At 35.3% G+C, this 26,946-nt stretch overlaps 1 protein-coding gene and 5 pseudogenes across 2 annotated transcripts; 4 read left to right on the plus strand and 2 right to left on the minus strand.

Annotated features, from left to right (window-relative positions):
- The first annotated feature begins 5,518 nt into the window (after nucleotides 1-5,518).
- Nucleotides 5,519-6,276, plus strand: LOC148566474 (uncharacterized; annotated as a pseudogene).
- A 671-nt stretch (nucleotides 6,277-6,947) lies between these two features.
- Nucleotides 6,948-7,876, minus strand: LOC148566475 (vacuolar protein sorting-associated protein 55 homolog; annotated as a pseudogene).
- Nucleotides 7,877-10,471: 2,595 nt separating this feature from the next.
- On the plus strand, nucleotides 10,472-17,703 carry LOC148566476 (DExH-box ATP-dependent RNA helicase DExH3-like; annotated as a pseudogene). Its single transcript, XR_015880950.1, has 14 exons — nucleotides 10,472-10,585; nucleotides 10,762-11,009; nucleotides 11,542-11,637; nucleotides 12,176-12,364; nucleotides 12,462-12,621; nucleotides 12,700-12,830; nucleotides 13,042-13,215; nucleotides 13,300-13,572; nucleotides 14,052-14,246; nucleotides 14,664-14,899; nucleotides 15,207-15,355; nucleotides 15,714-16,022; nucleotides 16,338-16,448; nucleotides 16,613-17,703. The product of XR_015880950.1 is annotated as a DExH-box ATP-dependent RNA helicase DExH3-like (transcript).
- LOC148566477 (DExH-box ATP-dependent RNA helicase DExH3-like) lies at nucleotides 15,335-16,878 on the plus strand. The gene is made up of 4 exons (XM_088484266.1): nucleotides 15,335-15,355; nucleotides 15,714-16,022; nucleotides 16,338-16,452; nucleotides 16,613-16,878. The coding sequence occupies exons 1-4, from the start codon at nucleotides 15,335-15,337 to the stop codon at nucleotides 16,876-16,878; spliced, it is 711 nt and encodes a 236-aa protein (XP_088340392.1).
- Nucleotides 17,704-18,023: 320 nt separating the features above from the next.
- On the minus strand, nucleotides 18,024-19,237 carry LOC148566478 (alpha-1,3-arabinosyltransferase XAT3 pseudogene; annotated as a pseudogene).
- Nucleotides 19,238-19,357: 120 nt separating this feature from the next.
- LOC148566479 (protein DETOXIFICATION 16-like) lies at nucleotides 19,358-21,581 on the plus strand (annotated as a pseudogene).
- The last annotated feature ends 5,365 nt before the right edge of the window (nucleotides 21,582-26,946 follow it).

Genomic DNA, 26,946 nt, shown 5'->3' on the forward strand with positions numbered 1-26,946 from the left:
AGCACAGCGGTTATCACAAAAAACATCAGTAGGGGACGATGATGAGCACCCAAATCTTCGAGAAGCCAACGAACCGAGACAACTTCAGCAGTGGTGTCAGCGAGGACACGGTACTCAGCTTCTGTGCTTGAGCGAGCAGTGAACGTTTGCTTCTTAGCACGCCAAGAAATGAGAGTGTCGCCAAGAAACAAACAGTAACCAGTAGTAGAACGACGATCAGTGGGATCACCAGCCCAATCAGCATCGGAGTAAGCCTGAAGAGACAAAGAGGAATGGGCAGAAAAATAAAGGCCATGAAAGAGAGTGCCTTTGATGTAGCGAAGAATGCGTAGAATTGCCGCATAGTGAGTAGTACGAAGAGCTGACAAGAACTGGCTAAGTATATGAACCGGATAGGCGATGTCTGGTCGGGTGACAGTCAAGTAGACGAGACCGCCAACTAACTGTCGATAGAGAGTCGGATTATCCAAAACAGTGCCATCCATAGGGGTAAATCGAACATTAGGCTCAAGAGGAGTAGACTCAGTGCGACTATCTGTAATCCCAGCGCGAGCAAGAAGATCTGAAGCATACTTAGCCTGAGAGAGATAGATGCCATCATCGGTGGAGATGACCTCGAGACCAAGAAAATAGCTTAGAGAATCAAGATCTTTCATCTCAAAGGTATGGTGAAGTGAGGCCTTGAGATCAGAGATACCATCAACATCATCCCCAATAATTATCATGTCATCAACATACAAAAGTAGAAGAACAACTCCACGTTCGCTTTTACGAATGAAGAGCGCATTCTCATGAGGGCTAGAAGTAAAACCAAGACTGCATATGGTAGTGCTGAACTTGTCAAACCATTCACGAGGAGCTTGCTTAAGTCCATAAAGTGCCTTGCGAAGAAGATAAACCTTATTAGAAGGATAAGGATATCCCGGAGGTGGTTTCATATAGACTGTCTTTTTCAAATCCCCATTAAGAAATGCATTCTTCACATCCATTGGACTGAGAGACCATTTTTTAACCGCGGCAATGGCAAGAAGAGCTCTAACAGACGTAAGACGAGCGACAGGGGCAAAAGTATCTTCATAATCAATACCATACTCTTGCGTACAACCTTGAGCAACCAAGCGGGCCTTATAACGGTCAATAGAGCCATCAGAGCGAGTCTTGATCTTGTATACCCATCTACTGCCCACAACTTCCTGATCAGAAGGAGGATCAACCAGATCCCAAGTGTGTGCTTTTTCAAGTGCCTGTAATTCTTCTTACATTGCTTGTTGCCAATTTGGGTTTGAGGAGGCTTCTCTGAATGTCTTAGGTTCATGTTGATGAAGAATAGTAGAAAAGCAATGGTAATCAAGAAGATGAGGAGGTAGAATCCTTACCCTAGAAGAACGAGCGGGAGGAGGAGGCATGACGGTAGGAGCAGGATCATCGTCCGGTCTAGAATCATCAGGAGATGGAGAAGGCGGAGGAACAGGAGGCTGTGGAGGGTCACTGGAGATAGAACATGTAGAATCATCACTAGAAAAAAGATCAACATTGGGGTTAGTAAACAAAGGTGACTGAGTAGTAGGAATCGACTCAAAGGATGAGAATCGAGAAAACATGTGGTGCTCCCAGAAGACAACATGACGAGATATACGAATACGTTTAGAGAGAGGATCCCAACAACGATAACCCTTGTGTTCAGTGTCATAACCAAGAAAACAACACATACGAGCCCGATGTTCAAGTTTACTATGTTCATGAGGCTGAAGAACGACAAAACATACACAACCGAAAACTCGAAGAGAACTATAATCTGGAGAGGTATGATAAAGACGCTCAAAGGAAGTAACATTACCAAGAACAGAAGAAGGGAGTCTATTGAGAACATGAACAGCAGTAAGAACAGGTTCACCCCAAGTACGCTCAGGACACGAAGAAAGGAGCATTGCACGGACGGAGTCAAGAATGTGACAGTGTTTGCGTTCAGCTCTACCATTTTGTTGAGATATACTAGGACAAGAAAACTCAGACAAAGTACCCTGTTCTGCAAGAAAGGCTAAGAGTTTGGAATCACGGTATTCCATAGCATTATCACGTCGAAAAACCTTAATGACCTTGGAAAACCGAGTTTTAATCATAGTAGCAAAGTTGATATAGATCTGAGGTAACTCATGGCGATTAGTCATCAAATAAACCCAAGTAAAACAGGAATAATCATCAATGAAAACGACAAAGTATCGAGTTCCGCCCATAGAGGCAGTGGGAGCGGGGCCCCAAACATCAGAGTGAATGAGATCAAAAGGAGAGCAAGCAAGAGATGAATTATTGTGAAAAGATAAAGCGGGTTGTTTGGCAGTTTGTCAAGAAATGCAATCAAAAGATTCATTTGGAACCTGACCTAAAACACCCTGAGAGACAAGAGGACGCAGTTTTCCTAGGGAGGTGTGGGCAAGACGCTGATGCCATAAGTGGAGGGTAGAGGGAGAAGAAGCAGCACAGAGATTTGGTACAGGAGGAATATGAAGATTCTCGAGTTCAAACAACCTTCCGACCTTACGTCCAGTCCCGATGATTTGTTCCGTCCGAGGATCCTGTACACGACAACCAGAAACAGAAAAAGTGACTTCAAAATTCAGATCAACAATTTGACCAACAGAAATAAGATTGAATTTTAATTTGGGAATATAATAAGTATCAGGAAGATTAAGAGTCGACTGGAATATAGAACCCTTGTGTGTTGCGTGCAAGAGGGAGCCATTTGCAGTACTAACAGACGGTCCATTTGTAGTGGTAGACATGGACGAGAAAATATTACGCAACGAAGACATGTGATTAAAACAACCCGAGTCAAAGTACCATTTAGAATTACCTGGAGAGGTGGAAAAAGCAGCAGGAGTATTACCAGAAACAGAGAGAAGATGCTGAAGAAGAGATGCAATATCAGAAAGAGAGACATGAGACGAGTTGAGTGGACTAGGACGTGGTGGGCAAGTAGGACAGGCAGTAATTAAATGTCCCGAGAGCTTGCAGTAACGGCAGAACAGCTGTGAACAATGGTAGCTAAGATGACCTTTCTGGTGGTATGTGCGACATTCAACAGAAGGACAGTCGGGGAAGAGATGCCCAGAACGGTTACAGTTTCGACAGAATTTACCCTTTCTGTCGGTGGCAGCAAAAACATCTGACTTTTCCATGGTAGCAGTCACAAAGATCAAAGAGAGGAGAGAAAACGGAAATTTCGGAGCAGAAAATGAGAAATCGGAGTGCAGAATCGGAAAGAGCTCACCAAAAAACCTTAGGGAGGGACCCACTTGTCCGCCACGTCAGTGCCACGTTAGTAGTGACGTCAGCGCCACGTCAGAGAAGTGAAGACACGTGGCAGCACCGGAGAGGAGCAGGAGAGACACGCTGGCAGGAGCTGGACGCGGGTCAAAGTCAAGTCGGTCCGGGTCGCGCGGGTCAAACAAGAAGCTTCGGCCGACACGTGGCAGTGGGAGGAATGTCCGATCAGCGCTGAGATCTAACGGCTGCTGAAGCTTCTGGAGGAGGAACAATGGAGGTGGACAGCGAACTTCCAGCGGCGAGTGGCGGCGCGTCCGGGGGCTTCTGGCGGCGATCTTGGTGGCGTTGGAAAGTTGACGGAGAGAAGAACACGATGATGCCGGAGGTAACGAACCAAAGCATCGGAAACAAATCGAAATTTGCGAGCAAAGAGGCACGGGTGGAATCTGGAATGAAGATCAACCTGGTCGTAGCAGCGTCTTTCGGCGGCGCGTGGAGGCGCGTCTGGCGGCGGATGGCGGCGGTTCTCGTTGCGTTGGAATCACGGCGATAAGACGAACAAGATGGTTACGGGGTGACGAACCAAAGCGTCGAAAAGAGAACGAAAAAAGAGGCCAAAGAACACTGCCAAAAAGGAAAAACAAAGGGGCTATGAACTAATATTCATTAAAAAAAAAAGACCTAAGCTCTTGATACCATGTTAGAAACAAGAGACTGAGAGAATAATATGAAAAGTGTATTATTGAGTTGTGTGCAAAGGTACAATATACAAGGGGTATTTATAGGTGCTAAATGAATCAAAGTAATAAAGACATAGAATCCTACAATTAATGTACATATATACTATGTAAATATAGACGATACTAATTGATCTAAATTGATTCTAATAATTCTCAAACAATCCTCTTCATCTTTCTCTGAATACAATTATTCAATTAAGCTAAGCAAACGAAGCACCCATCTTTATATAGAAGAGAGAGAACAAAAACAGCATAGAGATAGAAGACATGTCTGCCTTTGATACCTTCAGTGTCGACTCCAATCACCACCAAAACCAAACCGACGAAGACAACTTCTCCGGCTACGGCGGCTACTCCAGCTTCTCCGGTGGAGATGTACCTACCGTCGACCACACTCCTCCAGCTGCATCGCCGAACATCTTCGGGTTCCGATCCAGATCCAAGCTACTCCCAGTTTTCCTTCGAACCGGTGCATGTAGCAGAAAACGGTAACGGCAATGGCTACCACGACGATGGCATTTTTATCTCAGACAGACCAATGCTTCCAGCACCCGCAGAGATGGGACCAGAGGAAGGTTGGGGAATTTGAAAGATTCAAAAAACCCTAATAAGGATGGGGTTGTTGATGTTGACGATGATGAGGAGAGCGAGGCTGATGAGGAAGAGGCGGAAACATCGAGAAGGGAGAATGGTGGGTCGAATCGCTAGGCCAAGGGATGATGCTGAGGAATAGAGGGCAGTTGGGAATTTAGTAAAAATCTATCTTTTTATGGGTACAAAGCCACTTTCATTTTTTGTGAGTATATTTGTCAGCGTTCTAAATTCTAATGAATACAAATGGTAATTTATTTAATATTTAAAAACCCACTTTAGATGAATCCTGAGTCTAAATAGATGAGTTCTCTATATATGAATGTTAAGTTTACCGTTCCTTTTTCAATTTTATAAACAGCATGCCGGCAAAAAGAAAGAACTTACCACGCAACTATTAACAAGGGGTCCAGAACTCAGAAACCCAACCGAGAACAACAGCAACTAAGAGGCAGTCAGCACACTCAAGGGGTCCACAATTCACAACTGCTAAAACTATTCAATCGAAGGGCTGACAATAGAAAAAACCTTCCCGGTGCTTTTTCAATAAAGTCTTGTCATATCCAAGTGGATGACATCACTACAGCAGAATACTGATCTAAAGTTTCTGCATGAGTACCGACCTGCTATTCCCACAGCAGCAATCAAAGGGGTAGACAACCCCCTCATCAATAAAAAGGGCAACACCAAATATCACTGGTAACCCTAGCCCAGTTTTACAAGAGTTGACTCAGAAGTAGATTCCGAAAATAGTTCTCCTTTCCTCTTGTAAGAAGCCATTCTAATGAGATATATACATCCTTACCGTATTTTCTGATTACTAAAGAAAGTGAAAATGGTAAGACATAACACACCTAGAGACTTGCTACATCAACAGAAGAAATGAATTAATATTAATAGACTCTAATATTAATAGACTTGCCATGAAAGTATTTAACTTGATGGTCACTAGGGGCTATTTACCTGACATTGTAACTTACACTTAACTTATACATGGATAGTGTGTGATTAAAAACATAAATAAGGTTATGCATCTTTTGAATGAAATGGTCAATGCTGGATTCGTTCCTGATGTTGTCACTTGGACCACTCTTATCGGTGGGTTTTGTCGAGTTGGTCGACCATTGGCTGCAAAAGAACTCTTTTTTAGTACAAACATGGCCAGATGCCCAATCTCCAGACTTGTGCTGTTATATTGGATGGTCTATGTAAATGCCAGCTTCTTTTCGAGGCAACATCGTTGTTTGAATTAATGGAGAAGAGTGGTTTGGATCTTAACATTGTGATTTATAATATTATGCTTGATGGAATGTGGGCCACTGGAGAAGTAAATGGGGCGTGAAAACTTTTTTCTTCTTTGCGTGCTAAAGGTCTGTAAATTCATTTGTATACTTATAACATTATGGTTAAAGGTCTCTGTAAACAAGGTTTAATAGATGAAGCTGAAGACTTACTTACGAACATGGAAGAGAATGGCTGCCCGCCAAACTACTCCACTTACAATGTCTTTGTCCAAGGGTTACTAATTAAAAATGATTCTTTAAGGTCCATGAAATACCTTCAAATAATGATAGACAAAGGCTTTTCAGTAGATGCTACCATCATAGAATTGATTATCAATTACTTATCCACTAATCAAGGAGACAGTGCATTTCGAGAATTTTTGTTCCCAAAAAGATAACATCTTACAGGATTTTCATTAGAAGTACATTGAGTCTGGCCTCTTGATTCATCCATGTAAATAATACTAGAAAAAATTAATACCATTCAAGAGCTTCCAGCTGACAACTTGTGCAATTATGAAGTTGATCCTTGACTTAGATCCTCTTAAAATACTCAAGAATTTGGTTTTTTCCGCCACTTGTTGGGGATGTTTGTTAATATAATAATTCTTTAGCTACCCAACAGTTAAAGTAGGAGTTGGTCATTGACTCTTCTAATGGCAAGTATTTTGGCCCCCTACTTGCACTTTTTTGTACAATAGATCAACAGTAGCTTAGATCAGAATATATAGGAGTTGGGCATTTAGAAAAGTATTTTCATTGTATTCCTATATCTATGTTGTCTTACTTAAATATAAAGATTTATGATAAAGCAAGTTACATTGGTTTGTATATGCTTTCTTTTCATTGTACTTTTTACATGAATGTATTAAAAATGAAAGTGACAATATTCATTCCTTTATAAAAGATAAGCAAAGTTATATTGTTGTTAAGTAATCATTGACACTTTGACAGAGATTCTGCCTAGGTAAATGTTATGTATAGTTTAGTTGAATGGATTCCATTAATTTAGAAGAATTATATGATATAAGCAGGCCTTAGGACTTGCCCTTTCCCTTGCAATCAGTAATGAAGGAGATAAATTTTAAGTGAGTATTAACTCATGAAATTTAGCAAAAGTTAACATGAATTTTAAAAAAGCAAGAGAACCAATAGCGCGCACAAAGAATAAATCCATTTTTACACATGAAATTATGTCTAGTAGATTTCCATCTCATATCATACTGTAATAGTCATCTTCATCACTCATCCCCATGAAACACAATATGGCTAATACAAACACGAAGAAAGATGAAAGCTCCATTGCAAAGGCTCCCCAACCAATAACACCAGAATGCTTTAGAATGCTTGGAATGGTAATGCTTTCAATAGTTGAGAATCTAGTCAAGAACTTGGCTAAATTCACCCGGCTGCTCCATCATTCATCAGACCACAAAACAAAAAGTTGAATGATTAATAACCTTGGCTCGGTATACAATCTTATCTTTTTTTCTTATTAAATTATTTTTCAATTAATGCTTGAATAATAACAGTTTACCTGCTATGAGATTCAGAAAATATAGAAGAACCATTAGACCCCGCAAAGAACCGCAGAGGCATTGGGAGAAGCACATATGTTATAGTTGCAAGAAAACAAAACACCAAATGTAATAACAAACCAGGAATGTTCGGTCACATTAACATCTCATTCCCTTAAATCTTCAAGAAATAAATACAGAGATGCTTTATCTCACCACTTAGCATCGGCCACCAATTATTATACAAAGCACATGCCTGTCACATAACACAGATGCAACTAGGTAAGCAACAATTACTTCGTTACCAATAAGATGTGATGCATTTATTAACAATGAGAAGAACACAGACCAAAATTTGCAAGACAATTCCCCCAGAGACTAAGATTGCCAAAAAGGCAAGTTATCCCGTGCTCAGGCAAGAACGCAAATATCCTGGTAAGTCTGCCATCTCCAACTCACCTCATGTTACACGGAAAAAGGGCTGGAGCAAGAAATCTCATTACCATAATACTATATGGATATTAAATCAGAAGAAAATACTAAATCAAAACCAATTCTAATTTCTAACAAAGCTGTCATAGATAAGATGAAGGTGTAAACCAACCACACTGATATTCAAAAGTTTGGTTTTATTCTATCACAGTGCCTGCTGCATAAGCACAGGGAAAGAAAATCTAGTGATTTGAGATCAGCATCAGGTAAGTCTAATGCAATATTAAAACAACAAAAACAGCAGCAGCAGCTATGTAAATTAATGACATAACGAAGAAAACAAAGGCCATATTTTTTATGAGATAGCTAATATGCAATATAATTTCAAACCTAATTCACCTAATAGACATTACATTATTTCAATCACAATTTGCCATACAAGATATCACTTCTCTTTATTATTGAACAAGTGAATGACATTTCCACACCTTTTCACAAACAAGCCTTTGCATATCTGAAATGGTTTAAACATATAATAGTACCTAAAAATCAAAAACCCAATCCCACATATTTTTTACCCTAAAATCAACAAGATCAAAGTTGCACTAGCCAAATGATTGATTGATACCCAAAATCCATACAACAATCTGGTCTAGATGACAGTATGTTCAAATATAACTAAATTCACGGATACGAAAACCCAAAGCTAAAAGCGAAGGCCATGGAAACAAATCCTATGAACAAGCACAGGAGTAACGGCAATTTTGTTCTCTCAGATAAAAGAGAGCAAGAAACTAACAATCAGCAAAGTTTAATCAGAAAAGATGATACACTATAATCCCTAAAATTGAAAGGAGAGGGTTCAGCCTGCAAATAAGTGCATGCGATTGGGAACTACATAAGCAAAGCGGAATCCAATCTGGGAGAACAATAAACTCCGATAAAACCACAAATTGATAAGAGATGTGGAAAAAGGTTGCAGAATAACACAAATTGGGGGGGGGGGGATTAAGAAACTCGTACCTGAAGAGTGAAGTGCTTAGAACGAAGTAGAATTTTTTGTTGTAATTGAAAGGAGATATACGGATCGCTGAGGTTGATGTGTACCGAAGGTTGAATAGCATTCAGGGTTCAGCAGCAACGGCAATGACCTGCCACTCAGACTTAGCTACCAGCTAGCACATGGGTCCAAAATCCCAACAAACCCTTCCGTAGATTATAGAATCCGCCACGATACTCGAGAAACCTAGCAGATTAACGCGATAGCGAAGAACAAGAACACAGATCGAATTGAAAGTGTAGTGCGGCGGGAGGGTAGTAGCTGACATGAGGACATCAAAGGAAAGATTTTTTGGCAGAGCCAATTGTGATGATGCTTAGTGTAGGAGGAACCCTAGCAGAGATTCTCTTCTTCAAAAGAATGGTTAAAAGAGAAGGGAGAATTTTAAAAAACTAAAAATATGAAGGGGTAGTCAAAAATAAAAAAATGGGGTTCTATTTGTAAATATTTTTTTATAGTTAATGATATTTTTATAGTCCCATATAGAGGTGGGAGTAAAGAATTCGTTGCCTAAAAATTAATTTTTAAAAGTAACTTATAAAAATTAACTTTTAAAAGATAACTTTTTAAAAGGGTCACGGATTTGTTACTCCCACTGAATTATATAACTAAATTTATTTATCCGTTAGTGCTTTCTTATTTTGAATTCATTTATCTAGTGAATGAGCTAAATATTACTTTACTATATTGGACTTCATTTTATCCTCTTTGTTTGTTCTTTTTTTTGCAGTAAAGAAATTTTACATCTGATTATTGAACCAACAATAGATAATTTTAGATAATTATATTCTAAATATAAAGCTCTAGAATATTCAAGTAAACTGGTCTTGAAAAATAAGTTTATTCATAATTGTTTTATGAATTTGAAACTAACACAGGATGACTTTTACTATGTTGGTTGTCTAAAATTGAAAGTGATCAGAAAATACTCTAGGCATTGAAGTAGTAGGAGAAGGTGCATATTGGTTTTCAAAAATTGGAGTAATATCTTAGTGTAATAATTGTTTTACTTTATTTTATGATTGATGTGTACTTTGTAACTTTATATGATTACATGTATTTAACTTTGATCGAATTATCTTAAAAAAAAAAAAAAAGATTAACTATATTAAAATAGTTCATATTCTAGAGATGTAATATAAGACTTCTTTTTTTTAACTAACATCCATGAAGTTTATCCACAGGTATGAGAGTGATAATTTTGAGAAAATAAGAGTGCACTTGAGAACAACATGTTAGCAGTTTTCAATACATAATCAGTTACTTAAAAAAAAAAAGAGAAAATATATTTATATCCTTGATGGTTCATTTTAAATCAGTGTGCAACTAAATTTTAAATTTTTTTATCATAGGTGACAAATTTTCAATAAATCATGTTTGGGTCTAATTTATTAAGCCTTAAAATAACATAAGAATTAAGAGACAAAAGAATAATTATTAAAAAAATAAGATAAGCAAGAGGGAAGGATACTCTTAAGAAATTTATATCATTTACAGGTCAAAATTAGCAAGTATAAAATAGTGGCTACCATATCAACCTTAATGTTATCATTATTTATAGGTTTTCTCAATTCTGTTTGTTAAATTCTGAACAAAATTACCCTGGGCAGCCGACAATATGCAAGAGTTGTTGTCTTTAGTAAAGCACCTCTGCCAAATTACCGCCCTGATTTGGATGATAAGCGTCCACAAAGAGAGGTATCACATTGCATTGATGTTTTCTGTTCATTTCCTTTTGTTTCTGCACTAAGAGTTATTAACAAACACCAGCCTTATTAATTGTTTGAACACTTTAAAAATTGTGATGTTTGGTAAATCCTTTATCCTCTTGCATGTTCATGCTCTGATTGACTGATTTTTCTGTGCTCTTGCAGGTAATCTTACCTTTTGGTGTTCATAGAGAAGTAGATACTCATCTCCGCGCCCATCTTTCACAAAAGCCTACAAAAAGGCTAGGTTTTTTTTTTATGATTCTTTGCATAGATCAAGTGATTCTGGAAGTATTCGCACCAATGACGGGATTTATGAGAAGCCAGTGCCTAGGATCCATAATTCTGTTGTCAAGGAGAAAATCCTTCAGCGGAGAAGTTTGGAACTGCGTATTAAGCAAGAAGATTGGCAGGTTTATTAACCCTATCTAAATTGCATCTTATTTTCCATTATATTCTTAGTTGGCATTTAAAGAGTGTTGTGCATTCTTTTTTGAATATCAACCAGTATTTAATTTGTGGTTTTTGGGTTCCGGCAATAAAAACATTTTTATTGCTGGTTCAATTCAAGTCTCATTCGTATTGTGAGTGGAACTTTATGAAATCTAGGTACAATTAACGACCTTATTGGTCTAGCCCTGATCGTTATTGTAATAGTTATATCTGTTATGTTTGAATACACTTTTAATGAGTAATAGTTCGTATATTAACAAATTTAAAAAGTTGTTTGTTTCATTGTAGTTCTTTTGACTGGAGTGTCATGAGCAATAGTTGAATATTCTAGATGTTTGTGAGTTTTGATTCATGTTATGTGGTTTCTGAGCTTGTTGACTTATAATTTGAGATGTTTGTTGATCTTCTCTATCTGTGAAAATTTGTGTGTATAAATGTCCTTGTACAAATTTAGCTTTTAGAAATTTATAACAGATGCTGGTTTATCCGTAGGGGTCTCCTGAAGGGCAAAGGATGCTCGAATTTCGTAGAAGTCTTCCTGCATTCAAAGAGAAAGATGCATTTTTGAAAGTCATTTCAGATAATCAGGTGAAAAGGGAAAAATGTGTCCCATGTGTTATGTAATGCTGTCACTGTCATATTACAATTCTTTCTGAGATTCATGCTTTGTTAGCACTGGAACCACAGTTACAAATTTAGTTAAGGGATGTGAAGTGAGTAATGACTTGTAAGAATGCAGCTATCCGTGATCGATTGTATGACTGTGACACGTTTGGAGAGGCATAGACACTGGAACATACATTTCTGGACAACATACATAATAGAGACTAATTTAGTTGTATAAGGTGCTATCAATCAGATCATGAATGGATGATATTCAATCTGATCAGCAAAATTTACCACAATAAAATACTCTGAATAATGTTTTTTTTTTAAATGTTATAGAGGTTAGTTATCAAATTGGCACAAGTTATAATTTCTTAGCAAGCTATAATTCAGAATTCGTGACATATGTTGCAAATTTTTTTTCTTATGTAGGACCATTTATTGCTGAGACTATGAATCCTGATATGCTTTTATTGAATGATAGTTTATATTAATTGGTGTTATTAATGAAAATTTGCAGGTCATTGTTGTCTCAGGTGAAACTGGTTGTGGTAAGACCACACAACTTCCCCAGTACATACTAGAATCTGAGACTGAAGCTGGACGTGGTGCTGGATGTAACATAATTTGTACTCAGCCTAGAAGAATATCTGCTATGTCTGTTTCTGAAAGAGTTGCAGCAGAACGTGGGGAGAAATTGGGAGAATCTGTTAGTTTGTGAAACTTTTGGGCTTTCTGGTTCTTGAAGTATCTGTTATACTTATGACTACTTATTAGCTTATATTATCTAATTTGTCCTTCTGAAGGTTGGCTACAAAGTTCGGTTGGAGGGTATGAAAGGAAGGGATACTCCTCTTCTTTTTTGTACCACAGGTGTATTATTGAGGAGACTACTAGTGGATAGGACTTTAAATGGTGTAACTCATGTTGTTGTTGATGAAATTCATGAACGTGGAATGAATGAAGGTAGTCATATATAACGTGTATTCCAGTGTTGTTGATTGCGATACAAGTTTACTTACCACTGGTTTTCACTTTTGTCAGATTTTTTTTTGATTGTCCTGAAGGAGCTTCTTCCTCGCCGTCCTGATTTGAGATTAATTTTGATGAGTGCAACCTTAAATGCTGAGCTTTTCTCTTCCTACTTTGATGGTGCTCCAACTATGCACATTCCTGTAAGCTCTAGACACAAACAGCTTATACCATATTCACTTTCTCTAAAAAATTTCTTTTATAAAATAAAGACAGCTCTTTTTTCAGTCAGGTCTCAGTAGTAGTTGCTTGTTAAATATTTCACGAAGTGTCATGCATAGATTTCTCATTTTGCTTATAGTTGTCTTTAAAAATACCCTTCTCCTTTTGATCTTATGGCCTGTGAAATTATAGGGTTTTACATATCCAGTCCGAGCAAGTTTTCTGGAGGATATTCTGGAAGTGACTGGATATCGGTTGAATCGTTATAATCAAATTGATGACTATGGTCAAGAAAAAACATGGAAAATGCAGAAACAAGCTTTAGCTTTCCGGAAAAGAAAGAGCCAAATTGCTTCTGCTGTTGAGGTGCGTAACTTGCCGTAACATTGTTGCTTTTATAGCTATTCTTTTTGGGTCTAATTCTGTTCATTTCTCTATGAGTTTGTATAGGATGCGCTAGAAGTTGCAGACTTCCACAGATATAGTCTACGCACTCGGGAGTCATTGTCCTGCTGGTGCCCTGACTCACTTGGTTTTAACCTTATTGAACATGTGCTTTCTCACATTGTCAAGAATGAAAGGCCAGGTGCTGTTTTGGTTTTTATGACTGGGTGGGATGACATAAACTCCTTGAAGGATAAGCTCCAAACTCATCCTTTGTTAGGAGATCCCAGCCGTGTCTTGCTTCTTGCATGTCATGGATCCATGGCCAGCACTGAGCAGGTAATGTTCATAGTAATAGGCTGGAAAGAAGCCAGCAAAAACAGTTGCCACATTCTAGTTTGCGATTTAATTCAAGATATCAAAGTGCTATATAGTTCCCCTCTTAAGCTTATTGAGGGTAAATATGGTATTAAAAATGGGTTTTTTTTACTGGCTTCGGGGAACAATTTTTTTTTTCAAGATTATTTGATTGTAGAAGGGGAGATATTTTAAAATGCAACTTGGAATCAAGAGTCTTGTAGAGCATGAATTTAATCTCATCCATTTACTGCTGCAGTTGCGTATCTAAGGGACTTACTTTGTTACGCTTGCATTTATTTTGCTGCGGAAGATGGGGGAGTGTTGGATTTCTTGTCATATTGAAGCGATTAACTGAATAACATCTGTGTCTCACCTTATATTTCTAGTCATATTTACGCATAGCAATGTATTTTCTTATAAATTTTGTTTGCTTTCCTGTTTTTTCTTTTCTTCTGCAGAGGTTGATATTTGAAAACCCTGAAGGTGGGGTGAGGAAAATTGTTCTGGCAACTAACATGGCTGAGACTAGTATTACCATCGATGATGTTGTCTTTGTGGTTGATTGTGGTAAAGCTAAAGAGACATCATATGATGCACTAAACAACACTCCTTGTTTACTTCCATCTTGGATATCAAAAGCTGCTGCCCGGCAGGTATTTTTTTTTTATTGTTTATTTAATTTTGTGGATATTGATTATTTACCCCTTTGAGGTTGAACATTGTCAAATTAAACTGGTTAAGGATGACCTAGAAAAATTGAGAACAATGTTAGAAAAACCGTTGATCCGTAGTTTTTTCCTGAAATTTTGGTTTTTCATCAGGTAATGGGATCAGGATCAGCTGTATTTTCTTTACAACAAAAATCTAATAATTTTAGATTGTAAATAATGTGTCAATTGGAACAGATGGAATTGTTGCTGTCACATGCACAGACATTCTTGTATAGTTTAGCTAGTATACAGATGTATATAGATTCACAATGTTTGATACTTTCCAAACTACTACTTATTATGAAGTATATGGATTTGATTATTTTGGTTTCTTAAAAGGTTTCAATTTCTTTTCTTTAGAGGAGAGGAAGGGCTGGTCGTGTTCAACCTGGTGAATGCTACCATCTATATCCCAGATGTGTTTATGATGCTTTTGCTGATTATCAATTGCCAGAACTTTTGAGAACACCTTTGCAGTCCTTATGTTTGCAAATCAAAAGTTTACAACTTGGAAGCATATCTGAATTCTTAGCTAGAGCTCTCCAGCCACCAGAGCCGCTATCGGTAAAATTTCATTGTGCATATTTTTGGAACTTGTGCTGAAATACGATGGTTGTTAATTAACTTCGTTACCAGTGACTTGTATACACTAAATTTTAATACATGTTCAACTTATATAAGTTTTATTTTATTTAATTAATTGTATTATCAATTCATTTGATTCTGCAGGTTCAAAATGCTGTTTAGTATCTGAAGAACCAGGTAGAAGAACTAGTACTTTATTGTTTCTTGCTCTCAACTTCCCTTCCCATTTATTCTTCCAACAAAGTTTCTCCTGTCATGGGTTTATCCAAGCTCTTCTTCCAACTGCTGATATTGTCATATTGATTTGTTACTTTCCAGGGCGCTAGTTGTCAATTCTTCCTGTGGAGCCCAAACTCAGCAAAATGCTCATTCTGGGCGCTATCTTCAACTGTTTGGATCCCATAATGACTGTTGTTGCTGGTCTTAGTGTAAGGGATCCATTTCTGATGCCGGCTGACAAGAAGGATGTAAGTCACCATGACTATCGTTTTCCCTTGACATTGGATGTAAATCTTGCTAGAAAAATAGTGGATTTATCATTTTTTATGTTATCATGTGATGACATCACTTGTTTTTTGGAATATTAATATTGGAACTAAAGTTTAACAATATCATCTGATTAAGTATGTTGGACCTATCAAGTATCAAGCATGCTCTCTGGTAGAGCATATTAATGTTGAGAAAAATGGCTTCTATTGATTCCTTTTTAGCGCTCAAATATTATCACTAATTTATCAAGTAGGATTAAAATAATCAATATGCTATGTGTGAGGCAGAAAAGGCTTAACTTTGTATTTAGTTGTTTTATATGCATGTTTCATACAGCTTGCAGAGTCTGCTAAGGCCCAGTTTTCTGCTCGTGACTATAGTGATCATCTTGCACTTGTCCGAGCTTATGAGGGTTGGAAAGAGGCTGAAGCTCAGCAAGCTGGCTACGAGTACTGTTGGCAAAATTTTCTTTCTTCTCAAACACTTAGGGCCATTGACTCCCTTCGAAAGCAATTCTGTTACTTGCTTAAAGATATTGGGTTGGTTGATCACAATTCTGAGACCTACAGTAGATGGAGTCATGAGGAGCATCTTGTCCGAGCAGTCATCTGTGCGGGTTTGTTTCCTGGAGTATCATCTGTTGTGGTAATCTCTTGTTTATGCTAATTCTACTTCCGTTTCCAATTTTCACTCTTCTTTTTCCCCCTCTTTTCATGTGTGTCAGTGTTTACTTTGGTACATCCATATGCGTCAGTGTATGTATTGTACTGCTCCAACATCTGCAGAATCCATTTTCTAATTCTACTAATGGTATTTTCATTAAAAAAACATGCCTGAGTGACACACACATACACAAGCAGGAGGCGTATGTGCTTCCTTACAATTGTGCTCCCTTTAGTTTGTACTCAGTTTTCCTGTTGATATGGGCAATTTGTGGTGAGCATATGATTCTTTTGACAGGATGGTCACCTAAAAATGTTGGGAGGTTATTTGGAATTTTTCATGAAACCTGAATTAGCTAACACTTACTTGCGGTTGAAGGGGGAGCTGGAGGAACTGATACAGAAAAAAGTATGTTCAATCCATTTGATCATAGTTTTTATTTTATTCCCGTACATCTCAAATTCTTCCAGCCATTATTCATTTGTGTAAAGACTTATTCTTCATTCAATTTTCAGTCTCTCCAAGTCCATGACATACTTATAATTTACTTTATGCTTTGCATGTTTTGCCAGCTTCTGAATCGCATGACGAGCTTCTTTCAGCTGTTAGATTGGTGATATCTGAGGACCACTGTGATGGCAGATTCATATTTGGTCGCCGGGCCACACCTGCACCCAAAGTAAAAGAGGCAACAAACTCCAAAAGTAGTGCTGGAGTAGAGGCTGAGAATTTTAAAAACCAGCTTCAGACATTACTTAACAGGGCTGGACATGAAGTGCCAACTTACAAAACAAGGCAACTGAAGAACAACCAATTCCGTTCCACCATCAATTTTTAATGGCTTGGATTTTGTTGGCCAGCCTTGCAGCAACAAGAAACAATCAGAAAAATCTGCTGCCGCTGAGGCTCTTCTATGGCTGAAAGGTGATATGCATTCTTCACACGATGTTGCCAGCCATATGTCTGTGCTTTTGAAAAAGAGCAACAAGAAAGATAAGAAAACTTCATCAAAACGTGCTAAATGGAGCTGACTCGAATCTACAAGATCTCTATCTTGGATAGATCATTTTTACGTGGTTTTTCACCGAGGAAGAACATGTTCATTTTCAAGGCACTGGTTTCATCTTTCCAGTCACAATTTCGACAGTAAGTGTATGGAGCTACTAATGGTGAGGGAACTAGAATCTAAATGTTACAAATCTGAGCCCTTGTGCCCTTTTTTAAGATCTGGGAGTCCTTGTTCTTGTAAAGGGTGATTCCATCCAGAATCTACCGAGTTTCAAAGCAAAACGGAAAACAGCTCTAGATTGGGAGGCTGAGCAGTTACCGTTCAGACTAAGGACACTAATCTATGCTGATCATGCATTCTTCCAATTCATTGTTTTTGATGTGGAAGTTGGAAGGCATATGTATCCACTATTCTTTAAAGTATATTGTAGCTGCTTAGGAAACAGGTTTACATTAATCAAGTTAGCCGATCATCCATTTGAATGAAATGTAGTATATGTATTAAGGGACTTGGTACACCTACAAACGATCTTTTACTTATAATTCCTTTCGTCTTTATATTGAAAGTAGCAGTGAAGTGAGAAATGTAAAGGGAAAATGCAATTCTTATACCATATTATTAATATAATGACTAATGAGGTGGCATTGGTGTTTACTTTTGGATGAAGAACAAATAAAGAAAAAGGTAATCTCAGAGAGTATTATTATACATTAATTATTTTTAAACCATTCCATAAATAAAGAAAAATAGATTAATAAGCAATTAGTCTATAGTTTCTTAAACCAAAGCTTAGTATCATCGCAGAAGCAGACTAACATTACGTTGAACTAATATGAATTTTTAATCGTATATTATGAGCACTAATGTTAAAATAATTACGTCATTATGTCCACATTTTAGTTCAAAGCTGGTGTTGCTATCCTTGTGGTGCACAAAATAAATGTGTAAATAAATGTGCACAAACCTATTGAGATCTAGCATTGTTCCAAATACAGAGACTTGAATCTTTCCCATCCAAGTTTCCCAATAGATGGGGGGTGCTTTATGATCATGTGATCTTGTGGATATTGCTGAATAAGAGTGCTTTCTTCCACACTTATCTTGTAATCCAAGTACTTTAGTCCCATATCCTTTGAGGGCAATTCAAAGTCATATTTAGCAAGCCATTCGAAACCAAACTACTTGTATCAAAACTGCATTCTCAGGAAGGAAAACAATGTTAGTGAGGCCAGCTCCATGAACTCCCAATAGCACATCACAAGAATTCACCACATTTGCAAAGCTTGACATGCTTCCACCAGCTTCCATTACGATCGCCTCGAATCCCATGCTTCTAGCCATCTTTGCTATTTCAGCTGTGTTAGTGAATGATCTTGTTCTTCTTCTTGAAAGAATCAAAAGCCTTGGCTGCTGCTTCTTATTCTTATTATTCTCATCTTCACCCTCCTCTCTCAATTAGATTGCATTAACTCTCTTCACTGAACAAGAGTCTCTCAGAAAACTCCTGAAGTCTTTCATGGAATAGGAGTACTTTTGAGGGTCAATGCTTAGTTCTTTTGGATACCTTTTGAGACCAACATTCACACCTGTGAAGCAGTGAACTTGGTCAACTTTGTCAATGTTCAAGACCTCATAATTGGACAGCTTACTGAGAATTGCTTGGTACTTAGAAATCCACCAAGGACGCATTTCGGACACAACAAATTTAACTTGTCCATTGAATTGTCTAGAAGTCAGAAACAGTGGGATGATGATGTCTGTGAATTCATGGAAGTGTTTGCCAATATAGCCTGAAGTAGAGAATATCACAGCTGGAATGCTGTGATGTTGTGTGCACTATGGGAATTTCATGCCATCTTTCACTGCCTTTATTGACCATTCTCTTACACACTTACACACCTCGTTGCTTCTGCATCGTCCTTTCGCGCATAAGGCCTTATGGTCCATGAGGAGTTTTCTGTCAAGATTGTTGTTTCAGGTCTCACAATGTAAACAGAGGGAGGATTTTCTGCGGTTCAATTGCAAGAATGATTAGCAGAGTAACCCGGACCGATTTAGCTTCCGATTTACCAATTTTACGGTAGAACCGGCCAGACCGATCCAGATTTGATAACCATGCGTAAAAGTTGTTTCTCACCTTCCCTTTATTCATGCGTGAAAGTTGCTTCCCACCTTCCCTATAACTCATGCGTGTAACATGATTCTACCATCTCTTCTTTCTTTTTATTTTCTCTCTTCAACAATAAAACCCAAAACGAAAGGATATCTTTTTTAATTTCCCATAAATTTCTCACAAACTTCTTGTCTCTAAATCTAGTGTAAAAATTAATCCATGGAGGGAGAACAGGATAATAATACCGGTATCTCTGGTGAACCTCGCGTGTCCCATGAAAACAAGTTAAGAACAATACTTAAAGAAATAAAAAAACAACTATATTTGGCAGCACCTTTAATTATGGTGCATTTTCTTAATTTTGCCATCGAACTTATTTCAATAATGTTCGTTGGTCATGTAAGCGTGTTGACTCTCTCCGGCGTTTCCATGGCCATTTCCTTTACTTCTGTCACTGGCATTGGTTTAGTGGTTAGTTCTTTTTACTTTCATCTCTTAATACTCTTTTTACGATTTCAACAATCGAATTTTTCTCTTCTTTTTTCGTTTATAATTTGGATTTGATAAAGAATTTGTTAAAAAATATTTAACACCAATCAGATCTGGTTACACCCCTCCATGGCATGAAAACTAGAAGCAAATTAATTCATTGCCAACTGTTCCTATTAAATCAACTAACTTTGTGTTCAACTCCTTGTTGGTTTCATATAATGACAGATGGGAATTGCAAGTACGTTGGAAACTTTGTGTGGCCAATCATATGGAGCCGGACAGCATCAGATGTTAGGCATACACACTCAAAGAGCCATGCTTGTTCTTACCATTCTTTGCGTACCCATCTCTATTGTTTGGGCAAATACAAAATCCATTTTGATTTTATTTGGCCAGGATCACGAAATCTCCACAGAAGCAGGAAGATATGCTAAGTTAATCATTCCATACCTTTTTGCTTCTAGTGTTCTTCAGTGTCAGACTAGATTTCTACAGACACAGAACATTGGAGTTCCAATGATGCTCAGCTCTGGAGTAGCTACTACACTGCATGCTGCTTTGTGTTGGGCGTTAGTGTTCAAAGCTGGCTTAGGGAGTACTGGAGCTGCCTTATCAAATTGTATATCGTATTGGGTGAATGTGTTGATACTTGCCTTATACATAAATTTTCTTCAAGATGTTCAGAAACTTGGACTGGATTTTCATTAGAGGCATTCCATAACATTCCTTCTTTTTTGAAACTTGCTATTCTTTCTTCTATTATGGTTTGGTAAGTTTCTACTAACTGTTGCTTTCCCCACCGTTACATTGTTCGAGATCCTCTACTAATGAGCTTTTGTTTGGTTCTCATTGTGCTGAACAGCTTGGAAATGTGGTCGTTTGAATTGATGGTTCTCCTAGGTGGTCGTCTTCCAAATCCAAAGTTGCAAACATCAGTGCTTTCTATTTGGTTAGTTCTCACAATTCTTAGCTACCAGCACTTTACATGTTATAGTGGATATTATTATTTGCACCGATCTAATAATAATTATTGTTGGAAATTTCAGTGTGAACACAGCATCAACTATTTGGATGATCCCGTTGGGATTAAGTGGAGCTATAAGGTAATTTAATTACTACTGTATGCTTATGAACATTTAGAATTTTGTGACAAATGTCGAAATCAAGTAAACGGTTGCAATTGCATAATTGTTTGTTTGTGTTGCAGCACTCGTGTATCAAACGAACTTGGGGCTGGTAATCCTTGGCCTGCACGTTTGGCAGTACGTGTAGTGTTAGTAGCAACCATTATTGAGGGTATCCTAGTTGCAACACTGATGATACTGTTACGCAATGTTTGGGGCCATGTTTATAGTAATGACGTACAAGTGGTTAGACACGTGGGACTCATGCTGCCAATTCTTGCAGCATCCAATTTCTTGGACGGACTGCAGGGTGTTCTTTCAGGAATTGTTAGAGGATGTAAAAAGCAGAAAATGGGTGCTTTTATTAACTTAGGTTCATATTACGTAGTTGGAGTTCCGTCCGCTATTGTATTGGCTTTCGTTTTGCATCTTGAAACAAAGGTATGTAAAATACCAAACTGAAATCTATTATTATTTGCGGAGTGTCTTAATTATTTAGGTACTGTGCAGGGACTCTGGTTTGGAATCATATGTGCCTTTGTTGTTCAAGTACTTAGTCTGATGATCATAACTCTTCGTATTGATTGGGAGAAAGAGGTGTCTACATTTTTTTTTCTTTTTGCTTTTTCTTTGAACTTTTAATTTTGCTTATTAGTTACTGATACGATTAAATTTGTTTTTTTTAGGCAAACATAACTACGGGAAGAGTTAATAATTCAGGACAGACAAGTACTGAAAGAGTTAATAATTTTTTTTTGGTGACTGAAAGAGTTAATAATTTAGTGACATCTAATGTATCCTAGCTGAATCAAAACTTAACTTAATTGATTCAATTTAAATAGAGTTATTTTAGGATATATATGTAAGATAATTTATTTTAGAATATTTATATAATATTAATTTTTATTTGATTTGCTTATATGATTTATCCTTTAATTTTTTATTATATAAAATATTAAAATTTAAAAATAATAAAAATATAAAAAAAAACTTAAAATAATTGTAATTATTTTAAGTTTTAAAATTTAAAATTAATTTTTATAATCTTCATCTTATTGATAGCTATGCTATAGAAAGTTTAGTACCGTTTTTTTTTAATAACAATCTTTTCAGCAACTTTTATATTATTAGGTATTTTCTATGGTGGTCAAAATTTATTGGTGGCCAAGGTGGCTAATGTTGTTAGACCAATAAGGAATAGACATTTGATGGGGATAATATTTGTTAACTCTGGTTATAACATTCTTAATGAGTGGCAATTGAGTAAAGTCCGTTAGGAATACACGTAACGTAAGCATATGGAGAGGGTTTCTTACTTAGGATCTCATCTTTCCAGTTTACTTTCAGGGACGAAGTCGTTTTTTTTTTTAAATAAATAAAAAATAGGTATAAACCGCATTCGATCATTTCAATTTGGGATTTTTTATTTAAATAAATAAAATAATATAATATTTATATATATAGATATGTTTATAAGAATAATATTTTTTATTATTTATTTTGTTTGCGTAAAAAATGTGATATTTATTAATATATTTTAACCTATAAATTATAAAAATCTTTACATGTATTTCGTTTACTCACGATTATGCTTTCTATCAATTTAATTTTTTTTTCATTCTAATTATTCGGCTAAAATTATTATAATATGAATTAGATCGGTTTATATTATTCTAACATTTTTTAATTTAATTTTTTCGTGTACATAGGAATAAAAAAGAAAGAACAACGAAAAAACATGACACGTGGAGTAATTCACATTGAATAATTTACCTTTAATAGTTATTAATATAGATTACAAAACATTGAGTAGTTATTGATTACGCGAATAAATTCACATTTTTTAAATTTGAATGAGTTATTATTTAAATTCAAAAATTTAGATTTTATCTCGTTTATATTTTATCATTGATTAACATTTTGGAATACTATTTAAATACATGTATTAAAATTTGGGCGAGATATTTAAAATATTTTGAAATGTAAAATTTAAAATTGGATTAAATTTAAAAATAAAAATTAAATCAATATAATTTAAATAATAATAAATTATAAATTTAGCTAATACGCATTTTTATGACATAAGTTAAGATTATTATTAGTATAATTTTTTAAATATTCTATTTTAATTGAAGCACATCAATTGTATTGAAAATCAAACTTAATTTAAATCAGTAAATTACACAACACAATTTTTGTCATCAGTCAATTATAGAACAAAGAATAAGTTCCATTTTAATTTTAGTATATAAAAAACATTTTTCAATTGAAGTCCTTCGTTAAGAACTACAGTTCTTTGTTTGCAAGCTACTAATGGTGAGGGAACTACTATATAAATGACAGTAAGTGTATGGAGCTACTAATGGTGAGGGAACTAGAATTTAAATGTTACAAATCTGAGCCCTTGTGCCCTTTTTTAAGATCTGGGAGTCCTTGTTCTTGTAAAGGGTGATTCCATCCAGAATCTACCGAGTTTCAAAGCAAAACGGAAAACAGCTCTAGATTGGGAGGCTGAGCAGTTACCGTTCAGACTAAGGACACTAATCTATGCTGATCATGCATTCTTCCAATTCATTGTTTTTGATGTGGAAGTTGGAAGGCATATCTATCCACTATTCTTTAAAGTATATTGTAGCTGCTTAGGAAACAGGTTTACATTAATCAAGTTAGCCGATCATCCATTTGAATGAAATGTAGTATATGTATTAAGGGACTTGGTACACCTACAAACGATCTTTTACTTATAATTCCTTTCGTCTTTATATTGAAAGATGTAGTAGTGAAGTGAGAAATGTAAAGGGAAAATACAATTCTTATATCATATAACTAGTGCATCGACCCGTGCCATGTACGGGGATGGTACAAAAATAATAAAAAAATATTAGATATATCATATATGTTAATTAAAATTGAAAGGCATAAAATTAGTATTTAATTATTTTAAATAATGAAAAACTATTAACTAATATATATATAATTAATTTTTACAATATATAAATTATTTTTTTATAATAATTTAATTAAAATAATTTTATAATGGTAAATAAACTATTAAAAATAAAAAAATACTAAAATCTTAAACGTATCTTATATTGTCCTCAGCTAATTTATTTTTGTTTTAAGTTCCAAGATTTAGTTTCAAAATTTGTATAACCTAAATTCTATTATTAAATACAAAAAGAATAAATTTTATAGTGATGTAAATTATTCCTTCATTTTTAAAATTTTTAACAATAGAATGATCAATCTGTATATAAAATATACATTAAAAAAATAAGTCTTCTAACTATTATTTAAGATATAGTATTCAAATCAACTAAAAAAAATTCAACATCATCACTCAACTTTTAGAACTGACCATTTTGTCTCTAAAATCGTTAATATTAAGCGCCCTGTTTTGCTCGACATTATGTCATTTTCCTTACTAAATCACGTTCTCGTAACATTCAACTCATTGATTTTCCTTTCAAAACTGGTTTAATCTCAATCTTTTTTAATTTGGCTCTGACTTTTCTATCACGTTTGACCACAACAAATAGATCCTGAAATATATGCCTAAGGCTAATTATTTTGTGCTTCAAAAACTGCAGTTTACATGTTTTTTGGCTTTTATCCATTCAATTATATTCTTATTATCTAACACCAACTTCAAATAGTCAATTCTGACATGTACAACATTTACCAATAAATTTGCAGTATATTTTTATTAATTTTTTTTGTACCATATTTTCCATCATGTACACTACTTTCAATTTTATTTTAGACTATTTATCTTTATTAACATGATCCTTTTAACACCTAATAGTGCAAAATATCCAAATCCAAACATGAAGCAACATACTATTTCATTGAAATCATCCATAATAATTATTGTTGGGAGGCAAAAATAAAAAGTGTAGTGAAAAAAAAAAGTAAAATAAAGAGGAAAATTTTATTTTATATGCCAAAAAAAATACTAAATAATGGAAAGAAAAAGAAATCAAAATTGAATAACAATAATTAATAATAATAAAGAAATTAAGTTTTTAAGCTTAAATCAGTTGTAAAATTTTAATGACCCTATTATCTTCTAAAACTCTCTTTCATCTATAGGAATCACTACATACTTTAAATCCACTGGTGCTCCCTTAATTGAACAAAGTATAAAATCAATCATTGCATTAACACAAAAAATTAAAATAAAACAAAATAATTATTATAAGATAAAGATACATTACTCGAAATTAATCCTATTTTTTATTTTCTGAGTACAATTCAAAATATACCTAATCCCAAATTAACAAAACTAAACTCAAACTCAACTACATCCATAGTTTAAATTCGAGGGCTAAACAATCTTAAATGTTTTAGCCAATAAATCAAATATTAATAAAAAAATCTGAAAATAGAAAAAATAAATAAAAATAAGGGGTGATGGCTTAAAAGATTCTACAATAGTTTTCTGAAAGGAGAAAAAGAAAAAGATTAGAACCAACAATGATATAAAGTACCATTCAAATTGCAATAAATCTAGACAAAGCAAAAGAAATCAAAATATCAAATTTAGAAAATGAATACATGAATGCCTGAATCATATGTATTTAGCTAATGGTTGTAGCAACCAAAAACATGTAACAAACATATAAGCCAAATTGAGGACAAATTAAGAAAAAAAAAATATATGCTATAGCAACGCAGATTCAGAATAGATAAAAAGTAACAAAGCGTATTCAAGAGAGAGTAACGAAAAATATACTATTAACAACAAAGAATTAATATTTTCGAAAAAAAAAGATACTTTCATAAAGTCAAATAGTTAGTCGGAATATAAAATGGAAAAGTACTAACATATAAGAAATGATACTTGGTGCAATAAAGCTATATAAATCAGCCAAATAACTTCAACTTGTGATAGAATCATCTGCACTTTTCAAAAATTTGGGAAAAACTGAATTAAAAGATAAGAGAAAAAAGGCTAAAAGCCTAAGACTAATGCTAAAACTGTATTTGGATGAAACACTTCTAATCTTCAAACTCAACAAAAATGAGTAACATACTAAAAAATATGTTTTAATTTTAGCAACGTTTTTAATTTTTTGCCAAAGTTGCATAAACATCATAGCATATACCAATTAATTTACTATATTATATATATATAACGTAACACACTTTCATGTGTGTGCAGAATGGAAATGCAGTATTGGACGATGAAACAGATCAAAAGGGAATGGTAGATTATGCATGGGACGTGAATAAATTGCTGTAACCAAGTTAAATACTGCATGTTGACATTCATTTTCATGTAGCTCACTGGTCTCAAATTCTCATAGTTTTCAAATTTTATTGACTAACATTAGTTTTGAATGTGGAATCACCAAAAGAAGCCATTTAGATAAAGAAAAAATTAGTAAAATTGTGTGTTGAGACAAAATGAGTTAGAGTCATTCTCCTATATCACATTACACAGAGAGCATTTTGAATAGGGCTGCACACGGATCGGATCGGATCGGATCGGATATAGCCTAAAATTCTATCCGATCCGCACTGCACTCATCGGATCGGATCGGATCGGATACGATATCCGCATTTTTTTTAGGCCGGATCCGATCTAATCATGTAGATCGGATCGGATCGGATATCGGGTATATCCGCATAAATTAAAAAAAAAAAACTATTTTAAGATTTTATTTGGCTGTTTTTACAAAAAAAAAATCCAGAAAATTTATTTTTTATCTGTTTAAGCCTATTTACTCATAAAATATTATCAATAATAGTTCTCTTGAATAACAAAAACAAAATAATAACACAAGATTTAAGTTTAATTATTCTAAGTTGAAGTACAACATAAAAAAATTAAAAATAAAATATCATAAAATTCATAAAATAACACACTAAAATTCATATCACATTAGGGTTTACTTTCTTAAACTATGCTATTTATATGTGATATGCGGATATGCGGACTTGCGAATCGGATCCGCGGATATCACTGCCGAATCCGCAATCCGATCCGATCCGATGGTTCTGCGGATCGGATAATATCCGCAAAATTCGGATCAAATGCGGATAATTATCGCGGATATGCGGATATTATCCAATCCATGTGCAGCCCTAATTTTGAAAGTGAGCCATCCCAAAAATATTCATTTTTAAATGAAGTTTAACATGGTAAACCAAATAGGCATGCAA

Source organism: Arachis ipaensis, chromosome B4 (genome assembly GCF_059453495.1).
Source record: "Arachis ipaensis isolate K30076 ecotype BB chromosome B4, ASM5945349v1, whole genome shotgun sequence".
Taxonomy (NCBI): domain Eukaryota; kingdom Viridiplantae; phylum Streptophyta; class Magnoliopsida; order Fabales; family Fabaceae; genus Arachis; species Arachis ipaensis.

What these genes read in the sequence shown, in the direction of transcription:
- LOC148566477 (XM_088484266.1), top strand. Translation starts at nt 15,335, where the DNA reads ATGCCGGCTGACAAGAAGGAT. An exon ending in CTGGAGTATCATCTGTTGTG is followed by an intron (nt 16,023 to 16,337) that starts GTAATCTCTTGT and finishes TTCTTTTGACAG; the next exon opens with GATGGTCACCTAAAAATGTT. An exon ending in ACTGATACAGAAAAAAGTAT is followed by an intron (nt 16,453 to 16,612) that starts GTTCAATCCATT and finishes ATGTTTTGCCAG; the next exon opens with CTTCTGAATCGCATGACGAG.